Source organism: Pelobates fuscus, chromosome 1 (assembly GCF_036172605.1).
Source record: "Pelobates fuscus isolate aPelFus1 chromosome 1, aPelFus1.pri, whole genome shotgun sequence".
NCBI lineage: Eukaryota > Metazoa > Chordata > Amphibia > Anura > Pelobatidae > Pelobates > Pelobates fuscus.
The window spans coordinates 380,884,442-380,896,531 of NC_086317.1; the positions used below are offsets into that span (position 1 = coordinate 380,884,442).

Genomic DNA, 12,090 nt, shown 5'->3' on the forward strand with positions numbered 1-12,090 from the left:
CTTTTAAGAACCGGTTTTGCAGCACTTCTTCCAGTTGCTCCTATTACGGTAATAGTTCTTCCAGATGGAGGAGCAACCAGATCAGTCACCACCGAATGTTCAGCACCAGTGTCGATCATGAATGCACTCCTTTTTCCCCCTATTGATACATCGACCATAGGCTCCGCTCGACCAAGAGGGATGGAGCCCGGTCGGTATCAATAGCTCTCCATGACCTTTGCGCTGCGGGATAGTATCTATCTTCTCTTACACTTCCTCTATTACCACTATTACTCCCTCCGGGACCTCCTCTACCTCTCGCTCTGCCTCTAAAGTTTCCATAACCTGCCCTAGGTGGGTCTCTCTTGTATTGCTCTCTTTTTGGACACTCGCTTCTCCAATGCCCTTCTTCTCTACAATACGCGCACTGATTCCTACTCAGGGGTTCCCTATTCCACCTACTATCGCCTCTATCTGGGCCCCGTCTATCTACGCCTGCGATCGCTACCGCTAGCATATCCGCCTTTTTACGCATCTTGCGCTCTTCCTCTTTCTTACTTTCTGATTCCCTATTCATGTACACCTTATTTGCTACCTCCATTAGTTGGGTGATGGACATTCCTGCAAACCCTTCTAACTTCTGTAGCTTGCGCTTAATATCTCCGTAAGCTTGGCTGACAAAGGCAGAGTTTACCATTCAGGAATTATCAGTGTCTTCCGGATTAAAGGGGGTATACAAGCGGTATGCCTCCAATAATCGGTCATAAAAGACACTAGGCGCTTCATCACTTTTCTGAATCACCTCAACCGTCTTCGACATATTTATGGCTTTCTTCCCTCCGGCTTTCATGCCAGCAATTATAGCGTCTCTATAGGCTTTTAGTCGAACCATATCTGCGCCATTAACATTCCAGTCGGGATCGGTATTAGGATAATGAGTTGCGGCCCATGCTGCTGGATTTGCTTGGTTTAAAGTACGGGCTTCTTCCTCCAACGCTTTAATAGCCGCTTGGTTTATCCTAGTCCTCTCCTCGTTATTAAACAATGTCATTAATAATTGCTGGCAATCAGCCCAAGTTGGATTATGCGTCTGGACTATCGAGGTGAACAGGTCGGTCATGGCTTGTGGCTTTTCAGTATACGAGGAATTGTGGGTCTTCCAATTCAAGAGATCGGTAGTCGTGAACGGGACATATACGAAGACTGGGTCAGCATACACCATTTGACCTAAAGCATTAAGATAGGCTGACCCAGGATTCAAACGAAGAGGCATCTGGTAATGTTTGGGTTGTTGGGTACCGGTCAGTTGTCGGGTTAGTATAGGGCTTCGTGGAGGGGCGTCGGTTAGAGGTTCCGGTCGGGGGGTAATAAGGCGTGGGGATAGAGAAGCTTCATCATGGGGAAGGCCGGTGAATAAAATATTCCGGGCCGGGCTATAGGAAGCCTGACCGGAAGCTTGAAATGGCGCCAAATCGGAATAGATGGACTTAACGGGGGCTGGTGTCGGAAGGGGAGGTTTATTACGGCGTGGGGTGGATTCTGAGCTAGAGGAGGAAGTAGATGGGTGAGGGGGTGTGGAACTTCCTGTACTTGTATCACCTTCCTCTATAGGGAAATAAGGGGGCGGCATAGGGATCTCGGACTCAGGGGGCGTGTCCAAAATGGGCTTAATCGTGGTCCTAGTGGACAAACAAGTCCTGGCCACCATGAGGCGACATTGCTCCTCGTGTCATATTCGGGCCCATCTTGGCAAGTCGTTTACGGCCTGCCTCCAACAATCAATGTATGGAAACTGTCCGTAAAGTTCAGGCCTACCTGATACAGCCACGTGTACACGCTGTACCAGATTTGGATCTAAACTGCCACGAGGCGGCCATGCCGCAACCAAAGTAGGCCATTCCCTAGTGCACAAAGTGATCAAACGGGCAGAAGACATTTTAACCCCAAAATCACATACTGTGAATCCCTTTTTAAAATTCTTTACCATACATCCTAAGGGATCCAAAATCGTCGACTCCGACGCGCCCATACTTATCAATGGAGCGTCGTTGACAACGAATGCTATACACACACTCTATTCAACAGTCACACCCGTTTCTTCCGGCAACAGCACCACGTGGTACAGTTACTAAGTGAAACGTACACAGTAACACAATAAAAACACTCAGGGAATTCCCGTACACACACAGCTGTTACACCAGTCACTAAGTAATCAATATTATGCCCTTTGGCGAAACTATACCGTCACCCACGCTATAATTCTCTATATATGAATTACCCATCTATAACACACCCCAGTAACATCGTCTTTTACAAACAGCAGTTACAGTACGGTTAGCATAGGTCAAAGTACAATTTAAGGTCACAATACAATTATTAGTGGTTATGGTGTTAGACATGCAATAGACGACAATGATTAGTACTTATATACAGTGTCAGTAAATTTACAGGGTTATGGTACCGTGCACTATAATACAGCAACACACTATTAACACTCTCGCTAGACGGCAGAGCTCACGCTATCTAACAAGATATACACGTTACTAAACAATCTTTATCACATATACAATCCCAACTAATCTATTGGCCAGTACCTTGATGGACTACCTAAAACTATCTACATCCGTTTTGGTTAGCCACACTGCCCAAGCACCACATATAGCGAACTAGAGGGCGGAATTTACAACAGAACCCTTTTAGTCTTTCTACTCTATCAATAGTCTAGTGGGTTCCAAATTTACACGCCTTCCCACTTAGCCAAGATAGGTTGAGAGCTAGCGGACCGAATTTACACAGACGCCGCTTAGTCTCCCGGTCCCTCCGACCTAGCGAAAAATTGTACACCCTAGAACGCTAGTCTAGACAAGACACCGGTGTCCGGCTAGGGCTATTTACACAGGACCCCGCCTGACTCCAAACCAAATCAAACGGTCTTACTAAAGAGCGTTCGATTGAGCGGTGCACCTTCGCTCCTTCCCTCCGACAGAGGGGGCAGATTCCATACACAGATTAACCCCTTATGGGCCTACCGCACAATCGGTATACCCCTAGTGGGTCCGCCGTCCAAAACAGCGGTCGTCTTACCTCCTCGTTCCTGAACCTGAGTTCACACTCATCGACGGGGACACCCCAGCACTTACTACGTAGAGGCCGATGATCTCCTGGACAACAGACCAGTGGCGCCGAGATGAAGGGAGGTCCACGCAGAAGTTCAGGGGTGCAGCCGTAGAGAACGTGGGCAAAGATAGACCGTCTCACGCCTCTGCTTCTCAGCTACCGTTGAACGATGAGCTTCCCGGCCAATGCACCAAATGATACCGGAGAAACTGACGGAAGCCAAGCACAGAGAGATGGACACAGGTTTCTTCAGGAAGGAAGAAATTCTTTATTCGGTTCACCGATCGGGACTCAGAGGGACTAATGTCACCAAAATACAACAAATTCTGAGCCCCGGACAATAGTGCAGGCTCCTTATATAGGCATATAACTCCTCCCATATTAAGCTCACATTCTCTTAACCAATCAAAACAAATAAGAATTAACTTCCGGCTTGACCGCATGGCTTGTCCAGCACAATGGAGGAGGGGAATACTACATCCTGTATTCTCGCACATGCTCCGTACACTACTGATCGTATCTTGCCACGTGCAACCAACCGACCGATACGTCAGCATATGCACGTACACATGCCACGTGGTAATCTCGGCCTACTAAATTTATTTTTACCGAGATTCCACCACAATAGTCTCTGTCTGCGAGTGTCTGTCAGTGAGTGTGTCTGTCAGTGTGTGTGTGTGTGTGTGTGTCAGTGAGTGTGTGTGTGTGTTGGTCTGTGTTGCATTGGCTGTGACTGGGGACACTGGGATTTGGTAGAGGGAGGTGCTGTGGTTTAGTAGAGCGGGATGCTGGTTTTTTTTATACTGTACTTTTCAAAATAAACCTACGTTACTATGAAAATGTAAGTTTTTTTTTTTGCGGCCCACATTAACTTATTATTATTTTATTATTTATATAGCATCATCATATTCCGTAGCGCTGTACAAACGGTGAACTAACAGACATTTAATTGTAACCAGGCAACTCGACGTACAGGAACAGAGAGGTGGAGGGCCCTGCTCAACGAGCTTACATTCTAGAGGGAGTGGGGTATAGTGACATAAAGGGTAAAAGTAGGGGTAAGAAGTAAGTTGTTAGAAAAGTATTTGCTGAGGGCTTAATAGGTAATTTTTGACAGTTGCAGGAGAGGAGTCATGGAGGATGAAAACCTGCTAACAGTTTAATTGATATGCTTTCTTGAAGAAGTGAGTTTTCAATGTTTTTTTGAATGAGTGGAGACTGGGTGAAGTTCTTATGGAGGAGGGAAAGGAGTTCCACAGAAGAGGTGCAGCCTTGGAAAAGTCTTGGAGGCTAGCGTTAGAGGTGGGAGTACGGACAGAGGATATACATAGGTCTTTGGCAGAGCGTAGGGGCCTTGACGGGACATACTTGTGTATAAGGGAGGATAGGTAGGAGCATTAGGTAGTGACTTGTAAGCAAGCACCAGAATTTTAAATTGAGCCCTATATCTTACTGGGATATATATATATAACTTAAATCTTATGTGGCCGGTGCTAGACTTTGAGTTTGACATGCTTGCCCTACACACTACATTCCATAAACACTCATACACACATTATATCCCCTACAACCCACACTACATCCCAGCTCTACAAGTGTCTACAAGATAGTGGCCTTTATCTGTGTATTGTTCCCCGGAATTCCTCATGGTACCCCTGTCTACTAGAGAGGCAGGCAAAATGACGTGGGGTTTGCAGAACTCTGAACTGTGTATCAAATGTGCGGGTGGCAAAGAAATGGAAAGAATTAATTCAGAGCAGACAAAAACAATTTTTTGTTGCAGGTAGCACAGTGGTTATAAAGCTTAAGAATGTTCTTTTAAGGCAGAGTGTTGGAAATATTATATATATGTCCTGTCAACCTAATGTTCCTGCAACATTTTGTAATGGTGTCATTTAGTGTTAAATTCCATCCTTTTATAATATTGTAAAGCACTGCGGAATAAGTTGGCGCTATACAATTACTACTTATATATATATATATATATATATACACACACACACACATCAATAGAAATACATTTACTATTTTATACAATTATACATTTATTGTTTCCAGTAAGGACTCTCCAAGTGTGCACATGTACCATGAATATATGCATCAACACTATATTAACCTGCAAAGTTCAAGTTAAGTATATAAAGGTTTATTGAGGATGGAGTGACATGGCCTGAGTGAGAGTGGCCACCCTGCTGGGTGTGGGAAGCCCACATAGCCCCATTCATTGACTAGCTAGCCAGCAGGTCCTTTGTTTGCTGCAGCTGCTGTTTCCTGAAAGCATTTGCGGCCATAAACTTCGCATGGAGGGGGATTTTTCACAGGGCAGTGCTGGGAGACAAAGGGGGGATGACTTTGAGCCGGTGAGAAGAAAGGCAGGCTGTATTTTTATGGCTCACAGACACGGTTGGTGCTGTATATAAGGTGGCCTCAGGCGCCCCCGAGCAGCCTCGGTCGGGAATGTGTCTATTTGCAGGCTAGGCCCAGACAAGCAGGCGCTTTATTAAATGCCGGCAGACAGCCAGCGCCACTTAAAAGGCGAGCTGGCCCTTTAACGCGCGCTCCCGGGGCTCGCAGGCGACCGCGCGCTCGGCCGAACGGAAACAAAAGATTCTTCGACCGACGTCATTAGCTCTGCGCGCCGCCCAGTAGCCGAGGAGGTGTGGGGAAGGGAGTGGCCTGGATCGCGACCAATCGACGGTCGTTCACTCTTCCTCGCACTGTGAGCGGTGACGCCGCTCCACCGAGGCTTGGAACGCAGGCTTGTGCGTGTCACAGTGATCCAGGAGGCCGGCCGCGCCGTGCGGACGCGTGCTCGTTATTGCGCTCGCCTGTCTGGATCGGTCGTGGTCGCGCAGGGTTCGTGGGTGCTGTGCGGATGTTACTATGGCGGAGCTACCGGCCTTCTTCCTCATCACCCTCAGCCTCCTGGTAGTTGGGGAGGTCTCCTATATGGCAGAAGGTAAATACCGTGCCTGTGCTTTGGCGGTGACAGCTATGGGGGTAATCTGGTAATGGAGGCGGGGAAGATTCTCACCAGCGCTGGCTACAGAGTGACAGAAACATAACACTACATAAACTGGGGGTCTTACAGGCCACCTAGGGCCGGGGTAGACAGCCGTCCGCACTCCAGATGCTGTGAACTACATCTCCCTTGATGCTTTGCCAGTATTTTGTTGATTTTTTAAAGCCATAAGAGCATCATGGGAGATGTAGTCTCAACACCTGGAGTGCCAAAGGTTGTTTACACCTGACCTAGGGTGAGAGAGTAGGGTATGGTGGAAGGGGTATTGGCGATGACTGTAGTAAAGGTAACCCTCTGAAGAGGTGGCACATTATGTACATGTTATGTATCTGTGAGAAGATGGTGCTTATAGTGTTTTGCTTTACGTGAATATGCTGTGCATTAACACCTGATAAGCCAGTCAGGATGTGTATTTACAGTAAGAGACACCCTGTTCTTGTATGTACAGTTTGTTTACATTTTGATTTACTAGAATTTTTGGCAGTCACTTGTGTGACAGATGCATAGTAAGAATGAAGGTTATTTGGAGTCAAGTACATATGCTTTGAATCAATCTCCCCATATTTAGAAGTGGTAATAGCTTGTGGAGAAACCGTGATGAATTAACACACTCATTGGTTTATTTATTGAAAAGTGAATTGAAAACTGCATGCATGCTAAATGTTAAAACAATATATTAAATTTTGTATTGGGGAAAAAAAAAAAACTTAAATTCAGTATTGTTCCCCACACCGTTATTTTAATTAATTTTTTGCAAAGTATGTTTTTAGTTTGTCATGATTTAGTGTGTAGCCAACAAAAAAACAAGCAAGTTTAAGTGGGCAGTTAGAGTTGTGAAAGCAGCTGGTGGCAAATTGGGTAAGGGGTCCCCATGATGCAAGAACTAATTGAGTTTTATAAGCAGCTTAGGAAAGATATGGTTTGTTTTTGTTGTACTAACAGGCAGCAAACGTGGTAAGTAATAGAAGTAAACACAAGTATCTGCAAGTACATGCTGTGCTGGGATACATTTGCATTCTACTCTGAGATGAATCCTGTAGGGGTTCTAATTAGCCATTAGCAATTCCAGCTATATGCTTGTTTTCTCTGGTAACCATTTAGTGGGTTTAGGATAATCTGTTTAGTAAGTCCATTGCTTATTTTGATTTGAGCTGCAGTTTTTCCCTGGTCAGTTACAACTAGGCATTTAAATTGAAAAGTGCTATATCTACTTATTGCTCTTTAATGGTTGTTCTTGCTTTCTTGAACTAGCTTTTAAAATACAGAGTCCAATTTTGTTTTGTTTAAATTTTATTCTGGCACTGAAAAATGTTCCTGGAGTGTAGTCATTAAATTTGTAAGGGTGCTCAACCCAGATTTCCAGCAATTGCCTATAAATACATTTCTCCTAGAACTAAATTAAGCGATTTTGTCTAGAATCTATTTTCATATTTATTTTTAACGAGTGCCTTTATCTTTCATCTTGTGTCTTTGGGAAGACATGCTTAATTTTTAGTATGGCATGTCTACGTCCTATTGTGATGGTTTTTAAGAAATGTTATGACTATACGTTTACATTTGTGATTATGTGTTTTTGAGTTTAAGTAAAATTATTCAGAGCAGCAATAGAAAGGGGAACGTTTTGATTTAATTCAAATTATAGTTATTCTGTGTGTTTCTGTATTCTTTCACTGTTTTGTTAAGGGGTTTTGCTGGTCATATTCAGTTTGTTGCTTTGTGTAATCTTGTCAAATAACTTAACATCGTATTAACTTTAGCAACACATTTTATAAACCTTAGGGGTATCCGTTATATACAACTATTGATTACTGTTTTGTACCAGGACAAATGACCATACATGTAGTGATACAGTTAGCTGGATATGCATCTGTTGTCACAGATGGAATACGAAATGTGTTTTTTTTTTTTTTTTTAAAGTATTGCTAATTATTTCTATATGTTTAATTGAGTGCATTATACCCAGATCATATTTAGTACTTTTGTACTTTATAGTAAAGTAGACATTAATCCTTGTATTCTTTTGTGAGTCACTTTTACACAAAACGTGTTAAATAGCTATGTTTGTAAAAAGTTACAGGCTCTAAAAACACTGTAATTCAGTCTCAGAAATATAAAATAATCAAAATGTTTTCTCTTAGCATTGTTGGGCGTAACAGACGGTTACATTTATTAAAAGTGTGTTCTGCCAAATCATGTGGGAGTGCACCTTTTGAAAGGAATGTATCATAAAAACACAACAAAATATAAAATGTTATAATAAGCTGAAACAAATTGCCATTTCTAGGAGAAGTCACTAAGGAATATTTTTACCCCTGTCCAGACCAAAATCTGATCCTTCAGGGTTTATTAGGGGCCAGGTGTTAAATAGCAGGCTCATTAATTTTCGATAATAAATCATGTCTTTCTTTAATACTATGTCTTCTTGTGCTAGAAATTGTACATTCATATACAAAATCCAATAATGGGGACAAACACAACATAATTTAATATACAAAGCTTCAAATGATAAATAAGGCTATGCCCATTGTTATAAATCCTTCAGTCCATTACCATTGAAAGTCATTGACCATTAATCGTACATGTTATTCGTATCCCCCTGGAAAGTCCTTGAATATTGATTTCAGAGTCACTGCCTTAGTCTACCTGCCTGCAATGCTCGGAAAACGTGGCACAGTAATACTAATTCAAAACGTTAATGGTTATTTCACAAACAAGGTTATTACGTCTGACAAATCTGTTTATGTTGGGGGCTCTTTTTACACAATATCAAAATACAAAATCATAAGAAAAAAAAAGTAATATTTAAATTCTATGATTTATCCCAAGAGGCAGCAAAAAGAACTTTGTGCCCCTTGACATGTTATTTTTTTTTTTTTAAATTAAATATGGATTAAGTCACGCAAATTAATCTGGTGATTTCTGCATAAAATCCACGTCTTAAATATGCTGCAATGTGAGTGATCACTATCTATTTCCATTTTGCTTTCTTTTATTTTGTGACCTTGTACGTGCGCTCCGTGACCACGCTGTCATTTAGGAAGCTAACTGCAGTACACATTTCTGATCAGTAGTAAAGATCAATCATGCTTTTATAATCTCATCAGTGTAAGCCTGGCTGTAGTGTGTTCCTGCTTAAGTTGCATTAAGCATGCAGACATGACCACTTATCTTTGCAAAGTCGAGTCCCCAGTCCCACCCGAGGGGACATGTCATAAGTGTCTGCACTTGATAATAATGCTAATGGGAATTCCTAGCACACTCTCTACTTTGAGAAATGCTATATGCCCAGGAAATACTTGAATACACAGGACATACTTGAAAACGAGAGAAATCTCAATGTATCCATCCTGGCTAAATATTTTTTTAAAGAAATAAATATGCCCCTGTTGTAAATTGTCAAGATAATTAACATGAGGATACTAGCCACCCCCATAGCATACTGTTTGTCACTTTTAATAAATGATTATTTTTTCACAATTGTTGGGTTCTGTACAGGAGCCTTTAGTGTGCCATTTTCCCACAATTCTTACCTTTCCTCCGTTTTCTCGCTATACCTCCTTTCCGTATTCCCAAACGCCGGCAAAACTACCGAATTTCGCCCTAACAGAATGAGAGCAGTTCGTCCATTCATGTTAGGACAAAATTCAGGACTTTTGTTCGGTTCAAAATTTCCTACAGTATTAGGGAGCTATCTACCAAAAGGCTGAAAGACCAAGATTGCGAGTTGGGGCATGTCTAGTAAACAATGAGCAGCATGTGGCCCTATAGTGGAGCATCTATTAACTAGTGGGGGGAGGGGCATAGTAAAATGTATGGGAAAAATACTTGCACCTGTCTGCTATCAACAAACATTTTTATTTATTTATAATTGGGAATATTGGAAATGGCAAAAGATGAGCACAAGCTGCATTATATGATGGCTTTGTTCTGTGGCTGTGCAATTATGTGGGAACATTTTAAATTGGAGAAATTGCCATGGACACCAATAGGATTTTCCTGCTGATTGCCCCACTATAGTCTTATCAGTGCATATCATGCTCTGATCAGCGCTGCATAGAATATACAGCTTTAAATGACCGTTTATTACTGATCATTCTTGGTGGAGGAGGGGTTGGGGTTGTATTTAAGAAGCACACCTGTAACTTTTTGGTGCAATTAGGCCACCTCTAGCATGGGGTCAGCACTTGTGTGTCTTTCATATTGTTGCTGGGGGCAATATTCATTCTGCTATAAATACTGAACACTGCAACTGTAGAGAACAAAGCTCCCTTTCTCTGTCTGGAAACCTGACGTTTTATACGTGTCAAAACAGGTCCCTCAGGGTTGGGTTTCATGCACAGAGTAGACACACAATCCTGATCTGTTGGCTTAAAGTTTCTGTAGGACAGATGTTTAAAATGTAGTAATTTTGTCCTAGTACAGAAATGATTTATTTTCTCTTTGCTTGGAAGTATGTGCAAAATAAATGCACTCTGTCTACATGGAGTAAAGGCCTATATGCTTGGTGTGAAGCTGCAAGATAAAACATACCTTAAAATTGCCCTCCCACGCTAGTTTCTCCATACCCACACAAGACATGTTCACAACATAAAACCTGCCTTTGAAAGGTGGAAACATAAGAGTTGGTTCAGCGGGTTCTTTTCCTTTGAAGTTCTAGGTTTACGCTCAGATTAATAATGTCCTTGTTTGAGCGACTGCCTGATTTTTGTTTGCTGGCTGCATGGACATCCTTTTTATTGTTTGTCCCTACTGTTAGTTAACTTGTAAACTCTGTACAGATCCATGCTTGCAGAGCTAAGCATTACAGATACTCTGAGACTAAAACCTTATGTTCACATACTCAATATGTTCACATACTCAAAATCAAAACTATAGCAAAGATGGAATTATGAACTGAATATGTAAGGGGAATGGAACATGTGCATAAAATCTAGATCTTGTTCTGTAGTAGCTGGTTAGATACCCCCTTCCTACAAACACACACTTTTCATTGATTGGTTGATTGTGTATGAAAATCAGTGCAGTTACATCTTATGTCTTTGGCTGAATTTCTGCATGTGGGTTTCATGTAAGAATATCCTAGCATGACAGCTGTTTTTAAAGAATAGTAGATGAAATTGAATATAGTAGGCTTTATTAGGAATGTACTGTTGGTTGTTATCTATAGATCCTGTTTTGTCTGTTTCTCAGAGGATAAAATGAAAAGGTCTTAGATATTTTTTTTTCCTGGGGAGCAGGACAGGTAGCAGTGCGTGGGAGGTGTTAAACTGCTGTTTTTAGTGCTCACGGCAAACTCTATCCTTTTGTTCCAATGCACCTTTTCCTGTTGATGTAATTTTACATTCCAGAAATACTTCAACACCGGACAAATATAAAGAACTGTCTGGGACTAATTTCTATAGGAGAAAACCAACAAGTTTGTGTTGCTATGGTTTTAATTTGAACTAAATAGCACCATGCTTGTATCCTGTCTCTTTTCATTATCGGAGTACAAAGGAGTAAAGGTTGTCAATGTAGGAAACTGCAGGTAGTGTCCAACTCTTAAGTGCTCATCATTTGATTCTATCCAGGGTATATAACAAAGTGAGTGATTCATAGCTTGTTGGTATTGTTGGCCACCACGTCTCACCTGATCTGAAATTTAGATGATCGCATCACATAGATTAATAGGATATTTGGGGAAAGGAACTGTTACAGTAATGTTAGTCAATTATTTTTAGCAAAACTAGTAGAAACGTGACATATGCCATCCAACACAAGCTAAAAGGGAGGGGAGGACATTGTTAGTGGGGCAGGCATGCTGGCATCAGATGCCATATTTGCTGACTGCCATTTTGCTCCAGGATTCACATAAGCTACCAAAAACTATTGTTCCTGGCTGCCTAATGACCGCCAAGTGACATAGCCAGAGGTGAAGTTACTTTTCTGGCAACAGAGGGGTTAAACTCTTTATATGCAGCGTTGTTATATTA

At 42.0% G+C, this 12,090-nt stretch overlaps 1 protein-coding gene across 1 annotated transcript in view; it reads left to right on the forward strand.

Annotated features, from left to right (window-relative positions):
* The first annotated feature begins 5,895 nt into the window (after window positions 1–5,895).
* Window positions 5,896–12,090, forward strand: part of ACVR1B (activin A receptor type 1B) — a 51,103-nt gene continuing 44,908 nt past the window's right edge. Inside the window, exon 1 of the mRNA XM_063426020.1 lies at window positions 5,896–6,055. Within this exon, the coding sequence (XP_063282090.1) occupies window positions 5,980–6,055 (76 nt within the window). The 5' untranslated portion in view covers window positions 5,896–5,979. The remainder of the gene's footprint in view (window positions 6,056–12,090) is intronic.